The 27538-nt window shown below is 43.7% G+C and overlaps 2 protein-coding genes across 4 annotated transcripts in view; both read left to right on the plus strand.

Annotated features, from left to right (window-relative positions):
- Positions 1–27538, plus strand: part of ptpro (protein tyrosine phosphatase receptor type O) — a 69388-nt gene that overhangs the window by 18171 nt on the left and 23679 nt on the right. For all 3 annotated transcript variants that reach the window (XM_072377455.1, XM_072377456.1, XM_072377457.1), the window contains exons 2-15: positions 9684–9945; positions 11243–11398; positions 11677–11829; positions 12098–12598; positions 12706–12867; positions 13248–13441; positions 19993–20113; positions 20196–20389; positions 20475–20586; positions 20795–20958; positions 21375–21495; positions 23116–23249; positions 23783–23921; positions 24258–24378. In XM_072377455.1, the coding sequence (XP_072233556.1) occupies positions 9684–9945; positions 11243–11398; positions 11677–11829; positions 12098–12598; positions 12706–12867; positions 13248–13441; positions 19993–20113; positions 20196–20389; positions 20475–20586; positions 20795–20958; positions 21375–21495; positions 23116–23249; positions 23783–23921; positions 24258–24378 (2534 nt within the window). The remainder of the gene's footprint in view (positions 1–9683; positions 9946–11242; positions 11399–11676; positions 11830–12097; positions 12599–12705; positions 12868–13247; positions 13442–19992; positions 20114–20195; positions 20390–20474; positions 20587–20794; positions 20959–21374; positions 21496–23115; positions 23250–23782; positions 23922–24257; positions 24379–27538) is intronic.
- On the plus strand, positions 24405–26897 carry LOC140282987 (uncharacterized; the record flags this gene model as incomplete). The annotated part of the gene is made up of 6 exons (XM_072377597.1): positions 24405–24957; positions 24994–25074; positions 25507–25704; positions 25822–26001; positions 26101–26172; positions 26551–26897. Coding segments are annotated over 6 exons (1431 nt in total), but the record flags the coding sequence as incomplete, so codon positions are not given.

Here is a 27538-nt window from a genome sequence, read left to right on the forward strand (position 1 = left end):
TTCACCCTTATATCAGTGTTGTAAATACGTTAAATCTTCTAAAAGCGCCGACATGTGACAGTAAATTGATTCTCGTTTGCACGAGGCGACGTATCTCTTTGAATCTTTTAGTCTGAAACATGTTTCTGAGCTGGTTTGGATGCTGCTGGAAGGACCTCAGTTGGGAACTCTGGCAGTTTATTCACATCTGTTATGATGCGTAACCATGGCAACAGGAAAGTTGTTAGAGCAGCTAACTGAAAAATAAATGAGTAACATCTGGAATAAGACCCCAAATCGAGATGAGCTGAAGAGGAGACGTCTGGGATCCAGAGCAGGAACTAAATGGAGGAAAAGGAAGAAGTTTAAACCATTTCCTCCTTTAATCATCAGGGGAAATGTGAGATCTCTGGAGGATAAAATGGACGAGCTTGGACCGGGCAGACAGAGACTGCAGACAGAGCGCTAACAGTAAAGGAGGAGGATCACAGAGCTGGTTAACAACAGATGGTGGAATCCTGGACCTGGCTGCAGGAACAACTCTAACAGCTCTCTGCTCAGCTTTAAGACTATCCGGGCAGACAGAGACTGCAGACAGAGCGCTAACAGTAAAGGAGGAGGATCACAGAGCTGGTTAACAACAGATGGTGGAATCCTGGACCTGGCTGCAGGAACAACTCTAACAGCTCTCTGCTCAGCTTTAAGACTATCCGGGCAGACAGAGACTGCAGACAGAGCGCTAACAGTAAAGGAGGAGGATCACAGAGCTGGTTAACAACAGATGGTGGAATCCTGGACCTGGCTGCAGGAACAACTCTAACAGCTCTCTGCTCAGCTTTAAGACTATCCGGGCAGACAGAGACTGCAGACAGAGTAACAGTAAAGGAGGAGGATCTGTGAGTTTCTGTCCATGTTGTCTGCTGAGAGTTCACCTGAGTGTGACATCATCAGCTGAGTTGTTGCTAAGCTACCTTCCTCTCTGCTGCACTTGCAGTGATGTAATTTACCATCAGGGACTAATAAAGTTTTATTGAACTGACTTAAATTGTTAAGAGTGATGCTTTCTGTGTGTGTTTTGTTGTTTAAAACGGGGAGAACTGGTGTGTTTGTTTGCTTCTGTCCTCGTGCACTTTTCTCAGTGTGCACACTGTGTGTCTTTAAACCTGCGAGCGCACGTGGGGGAACATTAGCATTCATCCTGGGTCGCCCCCCGAGGCTCCGTGTCCATGGTAATCCTGGAATCAGACAGACATAATGAGCATCTCCTCCCACCACAAACGTGGCTCTCCTTTCATCTCTGTTGCCACGGCGACAGCGGCGAATGAATGAATTGAAATTTTTTCCATTTTTTTCCTCTGAGGGTTGTGATGGGTCCCTTAGCTCTGCTCCCAGCAGTGTAAGACTTTACAGATGGCTGAAAATGAAAAAGCAAACAGTATCGACTGTCCTTACTTCAGAGGTTCTCATTTCTTTAAATCAGTTATCTGTCACAGAAAAGCTTGAACTCTGAGTCTTTATTGATCGCTGAACTGAACTTAACGATGATTATCCCAAAACACACATTATGTTGCTGCATTATGAAGTAATAATAATAATAATAATAATAGTATCAATCAGCAACATCACTCATAGGAGGCAGCAAAGCTAAGCCTGTCCTGACATTTTGTTTTGGTCTTGGTTTTGACCTGATTTGAATGGATTTTTGATGAATTTGTATTAGTTTAAATTAGCATTGGACTGATTTCTGACTTCGAGTTGGGATGTTGTTTTGGTGACTGGTATTGGACTGGTTTTCAACAACCAGACCGGGCCCAACAGTGAGCCTTGAGGTGCTCCTCAGTGCAGTTTCTCCTGCAGTTTCGACTGGTTTTCAACAACCAGACCGGGCCCAACAGTGAGCCTTGAGGTGCTCCTCAGTGCAGTTTCGACTGGTTTTCAGCAACCAGACCGGGCCCAACAGTGAGCCTTGAGGTGCTCCTCAGTGCAGTTTCTCCTGCAGTTTCGACTGGTTTTCAGCAACCAGACCGGGCCCAGCAGTGAGCCTTGAGGTGCTCCTCAGTGCAGTTTCGACTGGTTTTCAGCAACCAGACCGGGCCCAGCAGTGAGCCTTGAGGTGCTCCTCAGTGCAGTTTCTCCTGCAGTTTCGACTGGTTTTCAGCAACCAGACCGGGCCCAGCAGTGAGCCTTGAGGTGCTCCTCAGTGCAGTTTCGACTGGTTTTCAGCAACCAGACCGGGCCCAGCAGTGAGCCTTGAGGTGCTCCTCAGTGCAGTTTCTCCTGCAGTTTCGACTGATTTTCAACAACCAGACCGGGCCCAACAGTGAGCCTTGAGGTGCTCCTCAGTGCAGTTTCGACTGGTTTTCAACAACCAGACCAGGCCCAGCAGTGAGCCTTGAGGTGCTCCTCAGTGCAGTTTCGACTGATTTTCAACAACCAGACCGGGCCCAACAGTGAGCCTTGAGGTGCTCCTCAGTGCAGTTTCGACTGGTTTTCAACAACCAGACCGGGCCCAACAGTGAGCCTTGAGGTGCTCCTCAGTGCAGTTTCGACTGGTTTTCAACAACCAGACCGGGCCCAACAGTGAGCCTTGAGGTGCTCCGCAGTGCAGTTTCTCCTGCAGTTTCGACTGGTTTTCAACAACCAGACCGGGCCCAACAGTGAGCCTTGAGGTGCTCCTCAGTGCAGTTTCTCCTGCAGTTTTGACTGAGACACACTGCAGCTCCAAATATCACCTCCACTCATTGAACCAGAGCAGCGGCTCGACCTTTTCAAAGGTCGCAGCAGAGCAGGAAAGGTCCGGCTTTATGAGACCGAGCATCAGTCAGTCTCCTTTGTGGTTTTACTGTTGTTGGCGTCGTGTTGTGAGCATCAGGAACACTCAGGGAATATAAAAGATGGAGGTGTCACTGGTTTAAAACACGAGTTTCTTATGGCTGAAACACAGCCAACAAACCCCTCCTGTTAGTCTTTTTGAAGGAGCTCTGATGGAGGTTGAGAAACTAAACTAAAGATATTTAGCTGCTGTGGAAGTGGGTCAAAACGAAGGAGAAACTGTAAATCAGAGCAGACGCCGAATCCTCCTCCTCTTTGTCTGTTTGCAGCTAAATATTCCGTATCCTCGCACAGCGTGGATAAATCCCATCATGTTCAGAGACCCACTCTGCCACTCTCAGATTAGAAATGTGGGTCAGGATGGATAATCTGCTACTGTGGAAGAGTTGATATGGACTCTTTGTTTGGTGCTGTCACAACAACGTGTGGAAAAGCTGCTGGTGTGACAGGAGGTTAATATTCAGATCATAGATGTGTTTGAGTCAGCCTGAGGGCAGAGAGCAGCGCGTTGATGAGCTACATGAGGTGGATGTTCGGTATTCTGCTGTTAAAGTATACTTAGACGTCTTCAAAGGTTCCAGACATGAAGCTGATGGAGTCTGACAGGTGGAGCTGTACTCTTTATGCATCAGTATTACCCTTAAAGCATCTATTATCAGTACCAGTCAGTAATTCTGATGCTGGTTTGGTGAAACTTGATGTGAATTCATTTCGAAATGAGATGGAAGATCAATGAGGAATGTTAATCTGTGGCTTATCTGTTTGAAAGGAGGAACCAGCTCTCTGTGTTTAAATCAGAGTCCAGTATCAGAGGCTTTCTGACGTGACTCATCGGATGAGGAGGCGACTCCTGCCGTCAGATTTAATGAAAGCACAGACTCACCTGCTTCAGAAACAGCAGGTGCTCATATGAGTTTGAGTCGGTGTGAGTCTGGATGGAGGCCAGAGAGGAGCATCATGTTCACCTCCTGCTTAACAGCAGGATCAGCTTCCTTTAAGACTCTTTTTAACGCTTTGAACTGAGTTTTTCACAGGAATCTGAGTACATTCCTGCTGAATCCCAGATTCCAGCTGCTCAGCAGTCCCTGGTTGCTGTTGTCTGGTTCTCCTCTTGTTGTTGGTGTTGGTTTTAGGCTGGTTTTGGGCTGGTTTTAGGCTGGTTTTAGGCTGGTTTTGCCACATCATTTAGACCTTGTGATGCTTGGTAAAATGTTTAAAAGGTTCTGGACATCAGACTTGGTTCATGACTGTTATTTAAACTGTATTCCTGCTGTTTTAGGCTGGTTTTGGGCTGGTTTTAGGTTGGTTTTAGGTTGGTTTTAGGCTTGTTTTAGGCTGGTTTTAGGCTGGTTTTAGGCTGGTTTTAGGCTGGTTTTAGGTTGGTTTTAGGCTGGTTTTAGGCTGGTTTTAGGCTGGTTTTAGGTTGGTTTTAGGCTGGTTTTAGGCTGGTTTTGCCACATCATTTAGACCTTGTGATGCTTGGTAAAATGTTTAAAAGGTTCTGGACATCAGACTTGGTTCATGACTGTAATTTAAACTGTATTCCTGCTGTTTTAGGCTGGTTTTAGGTTGGTTTTAGGCTGGTTTTAGGCTGGTTTTGCCACATCATTTAGACCTTGTGATGCTTGGTAAAATGTTTAAAAGGTTCTGGACATCAGACTTGGTTCATGGCTGTTGTTTAAACTGTATTCCTGCTGTTTTAGGCTGGTTTTAGGCTGGTTTTAGGCTGATTTTAGGTTGGTTTTAGGCTGGTTTTAGGCTGGTTTTAGGTTGGTTTTAGGCTGGTTTTGCCACATCATTTAGACCTTGTGATGCTTGGTAAAATGTTTAAAAGGTTCTGGACATCAGACTTGGTTCATGACTGTTATTTAAACTGTATTCCTGCTGTTTTAGGCTGGTTTTGGGCTGGTTTTAGGTTGGTTTTAGGTTGGTTTTAGGCTTGTTTTAGGCTGGTTTTAGGCTGGTTTTAGGCTGGTTTTAGGCTGGTTTTAGGTTGGTTTTAGGCTGGTTTTAGGCTGGTTTTAGGCTGGTTTTAGGTTGGTTTTAGGCTGGTTTTAGGCTGGTTTTGCCACATCATTTAGACCTTGTGATGCTTGGTAAAATGTTTAAAAGGTTCTGGACATCAGACTTGGTTCATGACTGTAATTTAAACTGTATTCCTGCTGTTTTAGGCTGGTTTTAGGTTGGTTTTAGGCTGGTTTTGGGCTGGTTTTAGGCTGGTTTTAGGCTGGTTTTAGGCTGGTTTTGCCACATCATTTAGACCTTGTGATGCTTGGTAAAATGTTTAAAAGGTTTTGGACATCAGACTTGGTTCATGGCTGTTATTTAAACTGTATTCCTGCTGTTTTTGGCTGCGATTGTAGACGTAATTCTAGATGTTTTGGTGTTGGTTTTCGGCAGATTTTGGAGCATCATTAAGGCTGATGTCTAAAGAAATGATTCTCAGAGTCTTCACCAGGATCTGAAGCATCAACACTCAGTAAAAGTTGTTCCTTTAATGACTCTTTTTAATGCTTAGACCTTGTGATGCTTGGTAAAATGTTTGAAAGGTTCTGGACATCAGACTTGGTTCATGACTGTAATTTAAACTGTATTCCTGCTGTTTTAGGCTGCGATTGTAGACGTAATTCTGGATGTTTTGGTGTTGGTTTTAGGTTGGTTTTAGGTTGGTTTTAGGCTGGTTTTAGGTTGGTTTTGGGCTTGTTTTAGGTTGGTTTTAGGTTGGTTTTAGGCTGGTTTTAGGCTGGTTTTAGGCTGGTTTTGGGCTTGTTTTAGGCTGGTTTTAGGCTGGTTTTAGGCTGGTTTTGCCACATCATTTAGACCTTGTGATGCTTGGTAAAATGTTTAAAAGGTTCTGGACATCAGACTTGGTTCATGACTGTTATTTAAACTGTATTCCTGCTGTTTTAGGCTGCGATTGTAGACGTAATTCTGGATGTTTTGGTGTTGGTTTTAGGTTGGTTTTAGGTTGGTTTTAGGCTGGTTTTAGGTTGGTTTTAGGCTGGTTTTAGGCTGGTTTTAGGCTGGTTTTGGGCTTGTTTTAGGCTGGTTTTAGGCTGGTTTTAGGCTGGTTTTAGGCTGGTTTTGGGCTTGTTTTAGGCTGGTTTTAGGCTGGTTTTAGGCTGGTTTTAGGTTGGTTTTAGGCTGGTTTTGCCACATCATTTAGACCTTGTGATGCTTGGTAAAATGTTTAAAAGGTTCTGGACATCAGACTTGGTTCATGACTGTTATTTAAACTGTATTCCTGCTGTTTTAGGCTGCGATTGTAGACGTAATTCTGGATGTTTTGGTGTTGGTTTTAGGTTGGTTTTAGGTTGGTTTTAGGCTGGTTTTAGGTTGGTTTTAGGCTGGTTTTAGGCTGGTTTTAGGCTGGTTTTGGGCTTGTTTTAGGCTGGTTTTAGGCTGGTTTTAGGCTGGTTTTAGGCTGGTTTTGGGCTTGTTTTAGGCTGGTTTTAGGCTGGTTTTAGGCTGGTTTTAGGTTGGTTTTAGGCTGGTTTTGCCACATCATTTAGACCTTGTGATGCTTGGTAAAATGTTTAAAAGGTTCTGGACATCAGACTTGGTTCATGACTGTAATTTAAACTGTATTCCTGCTGTTTTAGGCTGGTTTTAGGCTGGTTTTGCCACATCATTTAGACCTTGTGATGCTTGGTAAAATGTTTAAAAGGTTCTGGACATCAGACTTGGTTCATGACTGTTATTTAAACTGTATTCCTGCTGTTTTTGGCTGCGATTGTAGACGTAATTCTGGATGTTTTGGTGTTGGTTTTAGGTTGGTTTTAGGTTGGTTTTAAGCTGGTTTTAGGCTGGTTTTAGGCTGGTTTTAGGCTGGTTTTAGGTTGGTTTTAGGCTGGTTTTAGGCTGGTTTTAGGCTGGTTTTAGGCTGGTTTTAGGTTGGTTTTAGGTTGGTTTTAGGCTGGTTTTGGGTTGGTTTTAGGCTGGTTTTAGGTTGGTTTTAGGCTGGTTTTAGGCTGGTTTTAGGCTGGTTTTGGGCTGGTTTTAGGCTGGTTTTGCCACATCATTTAGACCTTGTGATGCTTGGTAAAATGTTTAAAAGGTTTTGGACATCAGACTTGGTTCATGGCTGTTATTTAAACTGTATTTCTGCTGTTTTAGGCTGCGATTGTAGACGTAATTCTGGATGTTTTGGTGTTGGTTTTCGGCAGATTTTGGAGCATCCTTAAGGGTTCTTCTAATGTATAGATGACAGGATTACGGGGCCATCGGAGCAGCTTTGCAGGGCTGTGTGTTCTTTGGGATGCTTGTTATTCTGGACTCTGGAACATCTTCACTGAAGACAGAACCAGATCCAGGATCTGAAGCATCAACACTCAGTAAAAGTTGTTCCTTCAGCTTCCTTTAATGACTCTTTTTCATGCTTTGAACTGAGTTTTTCACAGGAATCTGAGTCCATTCCTGCTGAATCCCAGATTCCAGCTGCTCAGCAGTTCCTGGTTGCTGTTGTCTGGTTCTCCTCTTGTTGTTGGTGTTGGTTTTAGGCTGGTTTTGGGCTGGTTTTAGGCTGGTTTTAGGCTGGTTTTAGGCTGGTTTTGCCACATCATTTAGACCTTGTGATGCTTGGTAAAATGTTTAAAAGGTTTTGGACATCAGACTTGGTTCATGACTGTTGTTTAAACTGTATTCCTGCTGTTTTAGGTTGGTTTTAGGCTGGTTTTGGGCTGGTTTTAGGTTGGTTTTAGGCTGGTTTTAGGCTGGTTTTAGGCTGGTTTTGCCACATCATTTAGACCTTGTGATGCTTGGTAAAATGTTTAAAAGGTTCTGGACATCAGACTTGGTTCATGACTGTTATTTAAACTGTATTCCTGCTGTTTTAGGCTGGTTTTAGGTTGGTTTTAGGCTGGTTTTAGGCTGGTTTTAGGCTGGTTTTAGGCTGGTTTTAGGCTGGTTTTGGGCTGGTTTTAGGCTGGTTTTAGGCTGGTTTTAGGCTGGTTTTGGGCTGGTTTTAGGCTGGTTTTAGGCTGGTTTTAGGCTGGTTTTAGGCTGGTTTTGCCACATCATTTAGACCTTGTGATGCTTGGTAAAATGTTTAAAAGGTTTTGGACAAACTGTATTCCTGCTGTTTTTGGCTGCGATTGTAGACGTAATTCTGGATGTTTTGGTGTTGGTTTTCGGCAGATTTTGGAGCATCATTAAGGCTTCTTCTAATGTATAGATGACAGGATTACGGGGCCATCGGACCAGCTTTGCAGGGCTGTATGTTCTTTGGGATGCTTGTTATTCTGGACTCTGGAACATCTTCACTGAAGACAGAACCAGATCCAGGATCTGAAGCATCAACACTCAGTAAAAGTTGTTCCTTTAATGACTCTTTTTAACGCTTTGAACTGAGTTTTTCACAGGAATCTGTGTCCTTTCCTGCTGAATCTCAACATCCAACAGGGCTTTCTGTCCTTGGCCTTTCCACACTGAGACTTCCCCAGACTCCCTGAATCTGTTCCCAATATTCTGCTCTGTAGATGCTGAAAGACCAAAGTTCTTTCCAGTCTGACTCTGAGGAATATTTCCTGAACTTATTGATGATTCTCTGATGGAGTTTGGCCCAAAGCGGTGAGCCACGACCCATCCTTGTTGGAGAGGCTGAACCTTTGGTGGAAGCTGCTTTTATACCCAATCCTGACACCCTCACCTGGCAGCAGGTAACCTGCTGCTTGGAGAAGCTCCAGAAGCTGTTGCTGTAGATTCTATAAACTTTCTGTCTTTATTTGGCTCCAGAACAACTTTCACTGCTGCAGCAGATTCTACTTTTGGTTCTTTTGGTCGGTGAAGACTCTGAGAATCAGTTCTGTGGACATGTTTCAGCTTTTTAAAGTACAGATGGGAGGGTTTTGTCACCCAGGATCTGATCTAAAAGCAAGTATAAATAAAGATTTCAACTCCTAGCCCAATCACCTGATCACAGATGTCGGTTTTTACAGATAACTTTCACTGAGACTCTGAGAATCAGTTCTTTGGACTTGTGTTTGTTAAAAAAAACCCATTTCTATTGCATTTTAGAACAATCGTCCAACTTTTCTGCAGGTCTGAATGCTGCTGGAAGAACTTCTGCTGGTTACTGGCACTTTTTTTTCTGTTTTTTAGCATCCCTTATGATGCGTAACCATGGCAACAGTAAAGCTGTTAACCTGTTGGAGCAGCTAACTGAGCCTAAATAATGCCTTGAAGAGTTGAAGAGGAGATGTCTACACAGTGTGTCTGTAATAAAGTCTGATAATGGCTCCAGAACAACTTTTACTGCTGCTTCAGATTCTACTTTTGGTTCTTTTGGTCAGAAAAGACTCTGAGAATCAATTGTTTGGACTTTTATCTGTTAAATTAAGGTTCAAACTAATGAACTTCTGGAGTTTTTTATGATCAGGTCTGAAAGGGTTGATGAATTAAACTTTTTTCTACCTTTTTTTTTACTCATAACAGGAAGAATATGACAGAAAGTAAATCAGCATTTTCTTCAGCTTTTTCCTGTTGTCTAAACAACAATGAATGAAACACATTTCGTCAGCTGATGGTTCTGTTTTGTTATCTCTTCAGTTCTTGTTTTTTTTCCCTTCAGTATTTAGTTTCCAGGTCTTTAATTAATGCCACTTCTCAGGTTTAAGGTCAGTCAACCTATCTGGAGGATCTAAAAGGATAGTCCTGGTTCAAACTGCTGTGACGGGGGCCTGTTTCATGTCAATATGCTGTTAATTTGTAAGGTTGGAAAAGATCTGATGTCATTTTGAATTCTGTTGAAATAAAAGTGAATTCCAGCTGCTTTCTCACTGTTTTTTGACACAATTTTGAGGAACATTTAGTTGTTTTATTGTTGACTGACATCTGTCTCATGAAATCATTCAATTCTTTGGTATATCTTTCAGAGTTTGTCGGCGTTCCAGGCGTCCGTGAACGAAGACGGTTTGATTGTGGCGACCCTTGAGCAGTCGGACCTTCAGGAGAACGTCTCGGCGTACGCGGTGCAGATCTCCGGAGAACCTCGACTGTTCCTGGTTCAGTTCGCCAACACCAGCGAGCCTCTGCTGTTCAACGCTTCGTTCCACGGCCTCTGCTACACCGTGGGACTGCTGGTCAAACTGGGACAGAACTGGTCCAGACCCGTGAAGAGCGTGCCGGTTCTGACAAGTAAGAGCATTTTAACTGCCTTTTAACAGGAAGAAACCAGGAAGAAACCAGGAAGGAACCAGGAAGAAACCAGGAAGGAACCAGGAAGAAACCAGGAAGAAACCAGGAAGGAACCAGGAAGGAACCAGGAAGAAACCAGGAAGGAACCAGGAAGGAACCAGGAAGAAACCAGGAAGAAACCAGGAAGGAACCAGGAAGAAACCAGGAAGAAACCAGGAAGGAACCAGGAAGGAACCAGGAAGAAACCAGGAAGGAACCAGGAAGAAACCAGGAAGGAACCAGGAAGGAACCAGGAAGAAACCAGGAAGAAACCAGGAAGGAACCAGGAAGAAACCAGGAAGAAACCAGGAAGAAACCAGGATGGAACCAGGAAGGAACCAGGAAGAAACCAGGAAGAAACCAGGAAGGAACCAGGAAGGAACCAGGAAGAAACCAGGAAGAAACCAGGAAGAAACCAGGAAGGAACCAGGAAGAAACCAGGAAGGAACCAGGAAGAAACCAGGAAGAAACCAAGAAGAAACCAGGAAGAAACCAGCCTGACTGGTGCCGATACAGCTTGGTGCTGATATAAAAATGTCATTATTAGAATCTATCTAATTTATATTGTTTATTTCAACTCTTAAAATAAATTCTGCAGGTAACTAACTGCTATGTTGATGCAGTTGATATTTCAGATGTTAAGTTGAACTAATTTATCTGTAATGTTGTTTCTTCCCTTTTTCAGTCCTTTAAAACCTTAATTATTTGATCATATTTCAACGTGCTTCAGGTGTTTTTAAACTGCCGAACAAGTAAAACTGTTAGAGGAATCGATGCCTTTTATTGAGTGTTTTTCATAGATAAAAAAATACAGTTAATCTGTGGGATATTTGTAATTTCCAGCCTTAACCCTTTAGGCGCCAGAGGTTTTTTTCGAAAATCCTCGATTTTGACAAATAAATCTCAAATATCTTAAAACTAATTGGAGATAGAGACTTTCTGTAAATTAGAGAAATGTTAAGGATGACCCAAAGTTTATGTAGGAAGCAAATTGACACACCTAATTTGCATATTATGACGTCATGGGGTGGCGGCCATCTTGGATTATAGAATTTTTATGAAATTTTCATGTTTCAATGATGAAATGCAGCCTTTTTCCCCAAATATGCCCCTAAGAATGTCTGTGATATATTCTATATTCTATATTCAATGCGCTAGACAATGCAAAATGTTCAGGGAAATAGCAAAGAGTAAACCAACACTGTAAATTGCGCTTAGAGGGTTAAAGTTTGACCAGTTTTTGTTTTTTTCCTGTCAGAACCGCTTCCTGTTCGCAACGCTTACATATCGGACTATAAGGAGGCCCCAGAGACCGGCGTGGTGTTCGACATCGACCCTCCATCCAGAACCGTCTTCAGCAGAGTGAACATCAGCTACACCGAAGGACAGGAGCGCCGTTCGATGCTCTATAAAGGTGAAACGCTGGTGCCCCTGGATAGGAAATCCTAAAAAACAATGAAGTGTTCGCTTCCCTGTGTCCAAACTTGGAGAAATGTGTAAATCAGTACTGTTAAATCCATAAATTCCGACAACTTTTTGTTATTTATTTAACTTCTACAGGGACAAAGTCAAACAAAAAGAGAAGTGGACCCAGTATTGATCCCTGCGGAGCTCCAAACCTAATTTTAGCTGCTAAAATCATTCATATAAACTCAGAACTCTGAGCGGTTTGTTTGTACTTGTTGTTTGTAGATTTCTACAAAGGGAAGACGGTGTTTAAACACTGGTTACCAGGAGTGTGTTACCGTAACATCACCTTCCAGCTCATCTCTGAGGCCACCGTTTACCAGACCCCTCTGGTGACCCACAGTGACATCACACACACCTCTCTGCACCACCGCACAGGTGAGGCCCCAGATCAGATTTATGCATTTTTCCTGTAAGAATCGGCTCTATTGAATGATCAGATTTAGCAGCCACAGTCTGAGAGATGCTGCTGTTAATCATCACAGAGGACGAGGAGCAGCTGCTGACTGAGGGGTGACAACACGTTAACGCCTTGTTGTCATAGCAGCAGATTAATGATGATAATATGATGATCCAAACGGCTCTCAGCAGAGTTTATCTTACTGACCCTGAGGTATTCAGGCATGTTCTCCTTTCTCCCCCACAGTGCCCTACCCTCCCCTCAATATCTCCCATAAGATCATCCACCTGAGCCAGAGGGCGGCTCCAGGTGAAGTCGCCAATGGGAAGGGGGGCCAGCGGTCCTCTCGTCAGACCCGGGACGTCCCACTGATGGAGGAGCAGCCCGAGGAGGAGAGCGTCTCTGAGGAGGTGTCCTCAGCCTCTCACGTTCCCTTCAACGCAAAACACAACCTGACACGAATTGCCGCCGTCTACGCAAACAGCAGCCAGACGGAGGAGGCGGAGCCTCAGAGCTACTGGCTGGATCCGACGGAGCCGTCTCCTGTCGACAGCACGGACGAAGAGTTTGTGAACGCCATGGTGTCCGAGTACGAGGACTCCAATGAGCCGGGGTCCGCCATGGGAGTCCCGGCCGAGGCCTCGGTCCTGCCCACCAGCCTGCCCCCCGTCCTGCTGGAGCTGCGCTGGCTGCCCCCGAAACCGCCAACCAGCTACGACGGCTTCAACGTCTTCATCTACAGAGACGGTAAACGGATAGCATCACATCAGGGCCTAACCCTAAGATCGGCAGCAAGAGCGCCTCAGTTCTGAAGAGATGTCTGAAATCTGTTCATTTCCTCATCTGTTCCCCAGGTAACGCCACAGAGACGGCGACGGTGGATGAGAACACCCACGAGTTTTTCACCGAGTTAACGGAGCCGGGAACATATCGAGTGCACGTCACCACGCTGAGCTCCACGGGCGACTGCGAAGCCCGAGAGAGCAGCGGCGACACGGGCTTCACCTTCTACTTCAGTGAGTCCAGTTAGACCACAGGAATCCCTTTATAGGCCACATTAACCTCATGATATTAGAACATTCTCCCCAAAATATTTCAATCTTGATTACTAAAATGATCTGAAACAACAGATCAATCACTTTGCAAAAGTAAGCCAAAGTAAGACCGTCAGGAGTGATGCATGTAGAGGCAAGGGAACCAAACCAATCAATCAAAAAGAGCGGGTAACTGGGTAAAGGTCACCCTCTGCCGCCAAGAAACCAAAGATTCGTTAAGCTCAGTACAGATCAATCCTATCAGCGCTATGAAGAACAGATCAATAACTCTATCATCAGTCCAAAGCAACGTCGTCTGGCTCTGCATGTGTTTGCTGATCTGTTGGTGTGAACCCGTTCAGGTCCCGATGGCGAGCTGTTGGAGGAGCTCCGGGAGCGTCCTCAGGCCGTCAGTGTCAGACTGCTGGACTCCAGCACCGCCGCTGTCTCCTGGGCGTCCAGCCAGAACCACAACGGCAGCCTGGTGTCGGTGCTTTCCACCACCTGCCTGAAGCCCAGCCTCAGCCAGAGGATGGAGAACACCTACTGCAGCGAGGTAATGCCAACACGTTTCCTCCGCTCTAGCTTTACAGATGTGACGTTTCCTCCGCTCTAGCTTTACAGATGTGACGTTTCCTCCGCTCTAGCTTTACAGATGTGACGTTTCCTCCGCTCTAACTTTACAGATGTGACGTTTCCTCCGCTCTAACTTTACAGATGTGACGTTTCCTCCGCTCTAACTTTACAGATGTGACGTTTCCTCCGCTCTAACTTTACAGATGTGACGTTTCCTCCGCTCTAACTTTACAGATGTGACGTTTCCTCCGCTCTAACTTTACAGATGTGACGTTTCCTCCGCTCTAACTTTACAGATGTGACGTTTCCTCCGCTCTAGCTTTACAGATGTGACGTTTCCTCCGCTCTAGCTTTACAGATGTGACGTTTCCTCCGCTCTAGCTTTACAGATGTGACGTTTCCTCCGCTCTAACTTTACAGATGTGACGTTTCCTCCGCTCTAGCTTTACAGATGTGACGTTTCCTCCGCTCTAACTTTACAGATGTGACGTTTCCTCCGCTCTAGCTTTACAGATGTGACGTTTCCTCCGCTATAACTTTACAGATGTGACATTTCCTCCGCTCTAACTTTCCAGATGTGACATTTCCTCCGCTCTAACTTTCCAGATGTGACGTTTCCTCCGCTCTAACTTTACAGATGGGACGTTTCCTCCGCTCTAACTTTACAGATGGGACGTTTCCTCCGCTCTAACTTTACAGATGGGACGTTTCCTCCGCTCTAACTTTACAGATGTGACGTTTCCTCTGCTATAACTTTACAGATGTGACATTTCCTCCGCTCTAACTTTCCAGATGTGACATTTCCTCCGCTCTAACTTTACAGATGTGACGTTTCCTCCGCTCTAACTTTACAGATGTGACGTTTCCTCCGCTCTAGCTTTACAGATGTGACGTTTCCTCCGCTCTAACTTTACAGATGTGACGTTTCCTCCGCTCTAACTTTACAGATGTGACGTTTCCTCCGCTCTAACTTTACAGATGTGACATTTCCTCCGCTCTAGCTTTACAGATGTGACGTTTCCTTCGCTCTAATTTTACTGATGTGACATTTCCTCCGCTCTAGCTTTACAGATGTGACGTTTCCTCCGCTCTAACTTTACAGATGTGACGTTTCCTCCGCTCTAACTTTACAGATGTGACGTTTCCTCCGCTCTAACTTTACAGATGTGACGTTTCCTCCGCTCTAACTTTACAGATGTGACGTTTCCTCCGCTCTAACTGTACAGATGTGACGTTTCCTCCGCTCTAACTTTACAGATGTGACGTTTCCTCTGCTATAACTTTACAGATGTGACGTTTCCTCTGCTCTAACTTTACAGATGTGACGTTTCCTCCGCTCTAACTGTACAGATGTGACGTTTCCTTCGCTCTAATTTTACTGATGTGACATTTCCTCCGCTCTAGCTTTACAGATGTGACGTTTCCTCCGCTCTAACTTTACAGATGTGACGTTTCCTCCGCTCTAACTTTACAGATGTGACGTTTCCTCCGCTCTAACTTTACAGATGTGACGTTTCCTCTGCTATAACTTTACAGATGTGACGTTTCCTCCGCTCTAACTTTACAGATGTGACGTTTCCTCCGCTATAACTTTAAAACTGTGACGTTTCCTCTGCTCTAACTTTACAGATGTGACGTTTCCTCCGCTCTAACTTTACAGATGTGACGTTTCCTCCGCTCTAACTTTACAGATGTGACGTTTCCTCCGCTCTAACTTTACAGATGTGACGTTTCCTCCGCTCTAGCTTTACAGATGTGACGTTTCCTCTGCTCTAAATATCCAGATGTGACGTTTCCTCCGCTCTAACTTTACCGATGTGACGTTTCCTCCGCTCTAGCTTTCCAGATGTGACGTTTCCTCCGCTCTAACTTTACAGATGTGGCGTTTCCTCCGCTCTAGCTTTACAGATGTGACGTTTCCTCCGCTCTAGCTTTACAGATGTGACGTTTCCTCCGCTCTAGCTTTACAGATGTGACGTTTCCTCCGCTATAACTTTACAGATGTGACATTTCCTCCGCTCTAACTTTCCAGATGTGACATTTCCTCCGCTCTAACTTTCCAGATGTGACGTTTCCTCCGCTCTAACTTTCCAGATGTGACGTTTCCTCCGCTCTAACTTTACAGATGGGACGTTTCCTCCGCTCTAACTTTACAGATGTGACGTTTCCCCTGCTATAACTTTACAGATGTGACATTTCCTCCGCTCTAACTTTCCAGATGTGACGTTTCCTCCGCTCTAACTGTACAGATGTGACGTTTCCTCCGCTCTAACTTTACAGATGTGACGTTTCCTCCGCTCTAGCTTTACAGATGTGACGTTTCCTTCGCTCTAATTTTACTGATGTGACGTTTCCTCCGCTCTAGCTTTACAGATGTGACGTTTCCTCCGCTCTAACTTTACAGATGTGACGTTTCCTCCGCTCTAACTTTACAGATGTGACGTTTCCTCCGCTCTAGCTTTACAGATGTGACGTTTCCTCCGCTCTAATTTTACTGATGTGACATTTCCTCCGCTCTAGCTTTACAGATGTGACGTTTCCTCCGCTCTAACTTTACAGATGTGACGTTTCCTCCGCTCTAACTTTACAGATGTGACGTTTCCTCCGCTCTAACTTTACAGATGTGACGTTTCCTCCGCTCTAACTTTACAGATGTGACGTTTCCTCCGCTCTAACTTTACAGATGTGACGTTTCCTCCGCTCTAACTTTACAGATGTGACGTTTCCTCCGCTCTAACTTTACAGATGTGACGTTTCCTCCGCTCTAACTTTACAGATGTGACGTTTCCTCCGCTCTAGCTTTACAGATGTGACGTTTCCTCCGCTCTAGCTTTACAGATGTGACGTTTCCTCCGCTCTAACTTTACAGATGTGACGTTTCCTCCGCTCTAGCTTTACAGATGTGACGTTTCCTCCGCTATAACTTTACAGATGTGACATTTCCTCCGCTCTAACTTTCCAGATGTGACGTTTCCTCCGCTCTAACTTTCCAGATGTGACGTTTCCTCCGCTCTAACTTTACAGATGGGACGTTTCCTCCGCTCTAACTTTACAGATGGGACGTTTCCTCCTCTCTAACTTTACAGATGTGACGTTTCCTCTGCTATAACTTTACAGATGTGACATTTCCTCCGCTCTAACTTTCCAGATGTGACATTTCCTCCGCTCTAACTGTACAGATGTGACGTTTCCTCCGCTCTAACTTTACAGATGTGACGTTTCCTCCGCTCTAGCTTTACAGATGTGACGTTTCCTCCGCTCTAGCTTTACAGATGTGACGTTTCCTCTGCTCTAAATATCCAGATGTGACGTTTCCTCCGCTCTAACTTTACCGATGTGACGTTTCCTCCGCTCTAGCTTTCCAGATGTGACGTTTCCTCCGCTCTAACTTTACAGATGTGGCGTTTCCTCCGCTCTAGCTTTACAGATGTGACGTTTCCTCCGCTCTAGCTTTACAGATGTGACGTTTCCTCCGCTCTAGCTTTACAGATGTGACGTTTCCTCCGCTATAACTTTACAGATGTGACATTTCCTCCGCTCTAACTTTCCAGATGTGACATTTCCTCCGCTCTAACTTTCCAGATGTGACGTTTCCTCCGCTCTAACTTTCCAGATGTGACGTTTCCTCCGCTCTAACTTTACAGATGGGACGTTTCCTCCGCTCTAACTTTACAGATGTGACGTTTCCCCTGCTATAACTTTACAGATGTGACATTTCCTCCGCTCTAACTTTCCAGATGTGACGTTTCCTCCGCTCTAACTGTACAGATGTGACGTTTCCTCCGCTCTAACTTTACAGATGTGACGTTTCCTCCGCTCTAGCTTTACAGATGTGACGTTTCCTTCGCTCTAATTTTACTGATGTGACGTTTCCTCCGCTCTAGCTTTACAGATGTGACGTTTCCTCCGCTCTAACTTTACAGATGTGACGTTTCCTCCGCTCTAACTTTACAGATGTGACGTTTCCTCCGCTCTAGCTTTACAGATGTGACGTTTCCTCCGCTCTAATTTTACTGATGTGACATTTCCTCCGCTCTAGCTTTACAGATGTGACGTTTCCTCCGCTCTAACTTTACAGATGTGACGTTTCCTCCGCTCTAACTTTACAGATGTGACGTTTCCTCCGCTCTAACTTTACAGATGTGACGTTTCCTCCGCTCTAACTTTACAGATGTGACGTTTCCTCCGCTCTAACTTTACAGATGTGACGTTTCCTCCGCTCTAACTTTACAGATGTGACGTTTCCTCCGCTCTAACTTTACAGATGTGACGTTTCCTCCGCTCTAACTTTACAGATGTGACGTTTCCTCCGCTCTAGCTTTACAGATGTGACGTTTCCTCCGCTCTAGCTTTACAGATGTGACGTTTCCTCCGCTCTAACTTTACAGATGTGACGTTTCCTCCGCTCTAGCTTTACAGATGTGACGTTTCCTCCGCTATAACTTTACAGATGTGACATTTCCTCCGCTCTAACTTTCCAGATGTGACGTTTCCTCCGCTCTAACTTTCCAGATGTGACGTTTCCTCCGCTCTAACTTTACAGATGGGACGTTTCCTCCGCTCTAACTTTACAGATGGGACGTTTCCTCCTCTCTAACTTTACAGATGTGACGTTTCCTCTGCTATAACTTTACAGATGTGACATTTCCTCCGCTCTAACTTTCCAGATGTGACATTTCCTCCGCTCTAACTGTACAGATGTGACGTTTCCTCCGCTCTAACTTTACAGATGTGACGTTTCCTCCGCTCTAGCTTTACAGATGTGACGTTTCCTTCGCTCTAATTTTACTGATGTGACATTTCCTCCGCTCTAGCTTTACAGATGTGACGTTTCCTCCGCTCTAACTTTACAGATGTGACGTTTCCTCCGCTCTAACTTTACAGATGTGACGTTTCCTCCGCTCTAACTTTACAGATGTGACGTTTCCTCCGCTCTAGCTTTACAGATGTGACGTTTCCTTCGCTCTAATTTTACTGATGTGACATTTCCTCCGCTCTAGCTTTACAGATGTGACGTTTCCTCCGCTCTAACTTTACAGATGTGACGTTTCCTCCGCTCTAACTTTACAGATGTGACGTTTCCTCCGCTCTAGCTTTACAGATGTGACGTTTCCTTCGCTCTAATTTTACTGATGTGACATTTCCTCCGCTCTAGCTTTACAGATGTGACGTTTCCTCCGATCTAACTTTACAGATGTGACGTTTCCTCCGCTCTAACTTTACAGATGTGACGTTTCCTCCGCTCTAACTTTACAGATGTGACGTTTCCTCCGCTCTAACCTTACAGATGTGACGTTTCCTTCGCTCTAATTTTACTGATGTGACATTTCCTCCGCTCTAGCTTTACAGATGTGACGTTTCCTCCGCTCTAACTTTACAGATGTGACGTTTCCTCCGCTCTAACTTTACAGATGTGACGTTTCCTCCGCTCTAACTTTACAGATGTGACGTTTCCTCCGCTCTAGCTTTACAGATGTGACGTTTCCTCCGCTCTAACTTTACAGATGTGACGTTTCCTGCGCTCTAACTTTACAGATGTGACGTTTCCTCCGCTCTAACTTTACAGATGTGACGTTTCCTCCGCTCTAACTTTACAGATGTGACGTTTCCTCCGCTCTAGCTTTACAGATGTGACGTTTCCTCCGCTCTAACTTTACAGATGTGACGTTTCCTGCGCTCTAACTTTACTGATGTGACGTTTCCTCCGCTCTAACTTTACAGATGTGACGTTTCCTCCGCTCTAACTTTACAGATGTGACGTTTCCTCCGCTCTAACTTTACAGATGTGACGTTTCCTCCGCTCTAACCTTACAGATGTGACGTTTCCTCCGCTCTAACTTTACAGATGTGACGTTTCCTCCACTCTAACTTTACAGATGTGACGTTTCCTCCGCTCTAACTTTACAGATGTGACGTTTCCTCCGCTCTAACTTTACTGATGTGACGTTTCCTCCGCTCTAACTTTACAGATGTGACGTTTCCTCCGCTCTAACTTTACAGATGTGACGTTTCCTCCGCTCTAACCTTACAGATGTGACGTTTCCTCCGCTCTAACTTTACAGATGTGACGTTTCCTCCGCTCTAACTTTACAGATGTGACGTTTCCTCCGCTCTAACTTTACATATGTGACGTTTCCTCCGCTCTAACTTTACAGATGTGACGTTTCCTCCGCTCTAACTTTACAGATGTGACGTTTCCTCCGCTCTAACCTTACAGATGTGACGTTTCCTCCGCTCTAACCTTACAGATGTGACGTTTCCTCCGCTCTAACTTTACAGATGTGACGTTTCCTCCGCTCCAACTTTACAGATGTGACGTTTCCTCCGCTCTAACTTTACTGATGTGACGTTTCCTCCGCTCTAGCTTTACAGATGTGACGTTTCCTCCGCTCTAACTTTACAGATGTGACGTTTCCTCCGCTCTAACTTTACAGATGTGACGTTTCCTCCGCTCTAGCTTTACAGATGTGACGTTTCCCCCGCTCTAACTTTACTGATGCTCAGATCTTTATCTTTTTTACGTTTTTACAGGAGAACTCAACAAGTGACATCATCACTAACCTGATGCCCGGCGCTCAGTACAGAGTCATTGTCTATCACACCAACGGACCTCTGATCAGTCCGCCGTCAGAACCTGTCATCATCGACATCGGTGATTATCAGCAGATAGGAGCTGAACGTAAGTGAAACTGACTCCGCAGGCTCCTCCCACTTGACAGGTGTGTGTGTGTTAGAGCCCACAGGTGTGCGCGAGCTAGCTGTTTACCCTCTGAGCCCGACGGCAGTGATCCTGAGCTGGCAGCGTCCGTACCATGTGGCCTTCAGGAAGTACATCCTGCAGACCTTCTTCTTCAACCCTGTCACGCTGGCGTCCGAGTGGACCACCTACTACGAGATCGCCGCCACCGCCTCTGTCATCGCCTCTGTGGTAGCGCAGTTTGTTGGCTTCGTGGCAGTGAACGTGTCGTGATGCTTCCAGCTCCTCCTCTCACCGTCTCTCTGTTTCCTCTCAGAGGGTCACCGACCTGCTGCCGGCCTGGTACTACAACTTCCGCGTTTCCATGGTGACGTGGGGTGACCCACCCCTCAGCTGCTGCGACAGCACCACAGTGAGCTTCGTCACAGGTACGCACTCACCTGTGGCTTTCATCATTTTAGGTTTTAAAACAAATCTTTACTTTATTTTTCCTTGTTTTCGATAGTTTTTAGTTTGATAAACTGAATTCATCCTGTCGTTAATCACAGTTTCTCTGAGTGTTTCGGGTCAGAGTCGGACTCTCTCCGCTCTGCTCAGGTGTCTCGTGATGTCACTAACAGACCTGTTCTCCTGCAGCTCCCGAGGCGCCTCACATCTCCACGGTGGATTACTCTCACGGCGTTCTGTTTGTCCGCTGGACGTACGGCGAGCTTTTCATCGACCTGTCCCACTCCAGGATGCTGCACTGGCAGGTGGTGGCTGTCGGCAAGAAGGGCCCCGAGAAGAGTTACTCCATCGACGTGAGTTTACCTGCCTGAAGGTGTTTGAGCTGCTCCGACTGCTCGTTACATAATAATAAAGATGATAAAACACTTTATTGTCAGTCACTTTACAAAATAAAAGTCTCAAAGTGCAAACAAAGGAGATTAAACACCTGATGAAAGTGATTTAAGACCTGATGAGTGTGAGAATGGGCGGAGTCTGGATGGAGGGAGATCTTACAGTAGTAGGGGGCGGGGCCATCTTTTACACCAATGGCTGCTGAGCAGGTAATGGACAGTCCTGGCCTCTGTTTAGTGAGCATGAATCTGTCAATCCTTCCTTATATCTCATGCTAGCAGGTAAAAAACACTTATAGAGCCGTTACAGAAGTGAAGCTGGAACATTTCAGGGACGTTTGAGATCAGATAACGAGATCCTCGAACTCTGTGCCCAGGTGACTCGTAACGTGATGCGGGCCAGCCTCCCTCTGCCTCCCGGAGACATCTACAACCTGACGGTGACGGCGTGCACCGAGCGCAGCAGGAACATGTCCACGCCCAACATCATCAAGCTGGGTCAGCACCAACCTTTCATTCACTTTTTAATAACTGGGCAGATCCTAAATATCTGCTTTGGAAACATCTCTTGGTTCATGGCTTCCATTTAGATCTATTTAATCTGTCACTCTGTGGAAAGTAGTGTTGTTTTCAGGACATTCAGCTCATATCCAGAGTAACGGTCACCATCAGCAGTACATCGTCTGCAGGCTTTAACTGCCTCATCATCCCAAGGCGGACACCTGCTTCCACATCAATGATCTCTGATAGGCGTCCATTGATTTTCATCCCCAAATTTGGAGGGTTTTAATGGATCTTGAGAGGCAGGCGAGAAAATTATATATTTTTCATTATTTTTATGGTTTTAATACAGATAAAAATACAGGTGTTCTAATAAATGAATAAATAAAGGTGTTCAAATAAATAAATAAATAAATAAATAAAGGCGTTCTAATAAACAAATTAATTAATAAATAAATAAAGAAGTTCTAATAAATAAATGAATAAATAAAGGTGTTCTAATAAATAAATAAATAAAGGTGCTTAAATAAATAAATAAATAAAGGTGTTCTAATAAATAAATAAAGGTGTTCTAATAAATAAATAAATAAAGGTGTTCAAATAAATAAATGTATAAATAAATAAAGGTGTTCTAATAAATAAATTAATAAATAAAGGTGTTCTAATAAATAAATAAAGGTGTTCAAATAAATAAATGTATAAATAAATAAAGGTGTTCTAATAAATAAATAAATGAATAAATAAATAAAGGTGTTCTAATAAATAAATTAATAAATAAATAAAGGTGTTCAGATAAATAAATAAATAAAGGTGTTCAAATAAATAAATGAATAAATAAAGGTGTTCTAATAAATAAATTAATAAATAAATAAAGGTGTTCAGATAAATAAATAAATAAAGGTGTTCAAATAAATAAATATATAAATAAATAAAGGCGTTCTAATAAATAAATATATAAATAAATAAAGGTGTTCTAATAAATAAATAAATAAAGGCGTTCTAATAAATAAATATATAAATAAATAAAAATAAATAATAAATCTTTCCGAGGTAGGAGTTCCTAATTATCCCTGAAACAGGAGGAATAATAAATAATAAATAAACCTGAAGGGTAAAAAATAACTTTTAACATTTAAAAGCTATATATCAATGTAAAGTTTAAAATCTTTTGCTCGTGTCTTTAAGAGCAGACTCACCTCAGAAACTGGTGGGCAGAGTATTTATTTCCTTATTCTTTGCCTTCCGGGCTTCCGTACCCACAGAACCATAAAACTTTGCCTCCTTAAATCAGCCGTAAACCTGTCAGACTCTGTGTTGAGCAGCTCTCAGGATCCTGTTTTCAGGGATTTTTCAGAGGAAATGAAACTGATGGCAAACGTCCTTTTGTGTGTTTTCTGATGGCGGCTGGCGCTGCGTGAGGCACTTCCTCCTGACAGGTGACACACACCTCCAGGTCTTCTCTCGCACTCTTTGCTCTGTTTTCACCCTGAAAGTGAAAAAGAAACTCCAGACTCAGACTTCCCCTTCTGAGCGCCTTAAAGTCTTCTGTTAGCGGAAGTTGGCTGTTTTTAGCTCGCAGCTTTTCTTCTCCTTTAAGCTCAACTTTCATTCCTGCAGAGCCGGCTCCTCCCCGGGCGCTGTTCGCCGTCAACGCCACACACTCATCAGTGACTCTGCTGTGGACCGAGGACGGAGTGGTCGACTACTACCAGGTCGTCTGCAGACCCTGCAAAGCCGGCAAGGAGCTGAAGGTAAAGCCACATCTGTCACTGCTGTCATCCAGCTGTTTCCTGAGAGCTTTGCACACAAGAGACGGGCGAAAGGAAGCAATTTCAGAGCAGAAACTTAGTTTTTAGGGCGTCTGAAGAAGGTTTTCCACTCAGAGAGATGAAGGATTGTGGAAATGATTCAGTCCTGAAGCTTTGGTCCCAGCAGGCTGCAGATTATTTCATTTAAACCTGAGATGAAAGTGAGATCAGATGGGAGATGTAGCTCAGCTTTAACTGGCAGACAAACGTCTGGCGGTGATTTATTAACTGTGAAGCTTCTGTGAGCCGGTCCATTTAAAACCTTAAAGTGAGCAATAAAACCTTAAAAATCAATCTGAAAACAGACTGGAAGCCAATGAAGGAAGCTCAGAGCAGAGTTATGTGTCCTTTGGCTGTCAGAGGACACCAGAACCCGCCTCTGTGGGTCTAAAGTGAGCCTCTCAGAGACTTTGTTACTGTGACAGAAGCAGGAAACAGTGGCTCAGAAGCTAAAGCTTCAACTTCTCCTCCTTCAGGCCCGCGAGCCGCTCACCGCCACCTCCCACGTCCTCACGGTTTCTGGTTTGACACCATCGTCCAGCTACAACTGCACCGTCACCAGCTTCAGCTACAGCACGCCCAGCCGGCCGGCGCACATCGCCGTCAGCACCGTCGGTAGGTGGGAGCGGGTCGGCGTGGTTATGACATCACGCCTCAGTTTAACTGCACAGGAAGTCTGATAACAGGGTGTTAAAAGATGTTTTTATGAGAAATTAACACGTTTCAACAGAATCGGCTCATTGTTTCCTCAATAAAGACCATTTTTTATTTAAATTTATGTTGACTTCCTGCAGGACTTTCACAATAAAAGCCGGCAGGAGGCTTTTATTGTGAAAGTGCTGCAGGAAGTGATTCGTGTTCAAATAAATAGACAAACCTGATGGACAGCAGGTGAATGTGGACGACCTGAAAACGGACTCGATGGTAACCTGTCTGTTTGTGCGTCTGCAGCTAAGGAGATGAACCCGAGCGTCGCCGCCATCTCGGCGCTCGCCGTCCTCAGCATCCTGCTCATCAGCCTGCTGCTTCTGTTCCTGCTGGTTCTGCGTAAGAAGCACCTGCAGCTGAGCAGGTAACACACCTGTAGAGTCAGGGGTTACAGGTATGCCAGGTGTTCCAGGTGTTAAGGGTATTCCAGGTGTTAAGGGTATTCCAGGTGTTAAGGGTATTCCAGGTGTTAAGGGTATTAAATTTGTTACAGTTGTTACAGGTATTCCAGGTATTCCAGGTATTAAGGGTATTCCAGGTGTTAAGGGTATTAAATTTGTTCCAGGTGTTAAGGGTATTCCAGGTGTTAAGGGTATTAAATTTGTTCCAGGTGTTCCAGGTGTTCCAGGTGTTAAGGGTATTCCAGGTGTTAAGGGTATTCCAGGTGTTAAGGGTATTAAATTTGTTACAGTTATTCCAGGTGTTCCAGGTGTTAAGGGTATTCCAGGTGTTAAGGGTATTCCAGGTGTTAAGGGTATTAAATTTGTTACAGTTGTTACAGGTATTCCAGGTATTCCAGGTATTAAGGGTATTCCAGGTGTTAAGGGTATTAAATTTGTTCCAGGTGTTAAGGGTATTCCAGGTGTTAAGGGTATTAAATTTGTTCCAGGTGTTCCAGGTGTTCCAGGTGTTAAGGGTATTCCAGGTGTTAAGGGTATTCCAGGTGTTAAGGGTATTAAATTTGTTACAGTTATTCCAGGTATTCCAGGTATTAAGGGTATTCCAGGTGTTAAGGGTATTAAATTTGTTCCAGGTGTTAAGGGTATTCCAGGTGTTAAGGGTATTAAATTTGTTACAGTTGTTCCAGGTGTTCCAGGTGTTAAGGGTATTCCAGGTGTTAAGGGTATTCCAGGTGTTAAGGGTATTAAATTTGTTACAGTTATTCCAGGTGTTCCAGGTGTTAAGGGTATTCCAGGTGTTAAGGGTATTAAATTTGTTACAGTTGTTCCAGGTGTTCCAGGTGTTAAGGGTATTAAATTTGTTACAGTTGTTACAGGTATTCCAGGTGTTAAGGGTGTTCCAGGTGTTAAGGGTATTCCAGGTGTTAAGGGTATTCCAGGTGTTAAGGGTATTCCAGGTGTTAAGGGTATTAAATTTGTTACAGTTGTTCCAGGTGTTCCAGGTGTTAAGGGTATTAAATTTGTTACAGTTGTTACAGGTATTCCAGGTGTTAAGGGTATTAAATTTGTTACAGTTGTTACATTTATTCCAGGTGTTAAGGGTATTCCAGGTGTTAAGGGTATTCCAGGTGTTAAGGGTATTCCAGGTGTTAAGGGTGTTCCAGGTGTTAAGGGTATTCCAGGTGTTAAGGGTATTCCAGGTGTTAAGGGTATTAAATTTGTTCCAGGTGTTAAGGGTATTCCAGGTGTTAAGGGTATTAAATTTGTTACAGTTGTTACAGGTATTCCAGGTATTCCAGGTGTTAAGGGTATTCCAGGTGTTAAGGGTATTAAATTTGTTACAGTTGTTCCAGGTGTTCCAGGTGTTAAGGGTATTAAATTTGTTACAGTTGTTACATTTATTCCAGGTGTTAAGGGTGTTCCAGGTGTTAAGGGTATTCCAGGTGTTAAGGGTATTCCAGGTGTTAAGGGTATTAAATTTGTTCCAGGTGTTAAGGGTATTCCAGGTGTTAAGGGTATTAAATTTGGTACAGTTGTTACAGGTATTCCAGGTATTCCAGGTGTTAAGGGTATTCCAGGTGTTAAGGGTATTAAATGTGTTACAGTTGTTCCAGGTGTTCCAGGTGTTAAGGGTATTCCAGGTGTTAAGGGTATTAAATTTGTTACAGTTGTTCCAGGTGTTCCAGGTGTTAAGGGTATTAAATTTGTTACAGGTGTTACAGGTATTCCAGGTATTCCAGGTGTTAAGGGTATTCCAGGTGTTAAGGGTATTAAATTTGTTACAGTTGTTACAGGTATTCCAGGTATTCCAGGTGTTAAGGGTATTCCAGGTGTTAAGGGTATTAAATTTGTTACAGTTGTTCCAGGTGTTCCAGGTGTTAAGGGTATTAAATTTGTTACAGTTGTTACAGGTATTCCAGGTATTCCAGGTGTTAAGGGTATTCCAGGTGTTAAGGGTATTAAATTTGTTACAGGTATTCCAGGTATTCCAGGTGTTAAGGGTATTCCAGGTGTTAAGGGTATTAAATTTGTTACAGTTGTTCCAGGTGTTCCAGGTGTTAAGGGTATTAAATTTGTTCCAGGTGTTAAGGGTATTCCAGGTGTTAAGGGTATTAAATTTGTTACAGTTGTTACAGGTATTCCAGGTGTTAAGGGTATTCCAGGTGTTAAGGGTATTCCAGGTGTTAAAGGTATTCCAGGTGTTAAGGGTATTCCAGGTGTTAAGGGTATTCCAGGTGTTAAGGGTATTCCAGGTGTTAAGGGTATTAAATTTGTTACAGTTGTTCCAGGTGTTCCAGGTATTAAGGGTATTAAAGGTGTTCCAGGTGTTAAGGGTATTCCAGGTGTTAAGGGTATTAAAGGTGTTACAGGTGTTCCAGGGGTTAAGGGTATTCCAGGTGTTAAGGGTATTCCAGGTGTTACAGGTGTTAAATGTGCTAAAGGTGTTAAAGGTGTTAAGGGTTCCCTCCTACAGAAGCCCTGAAGGGTCAAACCAAACTCAGCAGCTGCCAGTGTGTTTCAGTTAGGATGTTGGAGCGTCTCGGCTGCTTTTTAAACATCTTTAAATGATTAAATCAGACTGAAATAGAAAGACTTTGATCACCTGGGTGATTTTTTCTCCTTTAGTCATAAAGTAAGTTATTAGTAATTCTGCTGTTTCCTCAGCTTGCTGTGATGATCTTACTTTTCTTCCATTTTTATTTTGTGATTAAAACATCTCAAAAGTTTTAATGTTGATAACTTTATTTATATTAGAGGTTTTGGTCTTTTTTAACTGTTTATTTGGATTTTTTTTTAAAAATTTTGTTTTTGTAGAAAAATGTTCCGATTTTCTAAAGTTTTATTGAAATATTTTGTTAGAATTTTAAATTTTTATTTTTAGAAAATATTTCTTATTTTCTTAGACTTTAACTGTTTTTTTTTTATGTTTTTGTTGAATTTGATTTTCTTGGGTTTAAATTATTTTTTTTTGAAGATTTTTCTTATTCTTCTTCTGTTTGTTACAGTTGTTACAGGTATTCCAGGTGTTAAGGGTATTCCAGGTGTTAAGGGTATTCCAGGTGTTAAGGGTATTCCAGGTGTTAAGGGTATTAAAGGGTTAGGGTTTTTGATCTTTTAACTGTT

Source organism: Leuresthes tenuis, unplaced genomic scaffold (assembly GCF_036924035.1).
Source record: "Leuresthes tenuis unplaced genomic scaffold, fLeuTen1.0.hap1 SCAF_23, whole genome shotgun sequence".
Taxonomy (NCBI): Eukaryota; Metazoa; Chordata; class Actinopteri; order Atheriniformes; family Atherinopsidae; genus Leuresthes; species Leuresthes tenuis.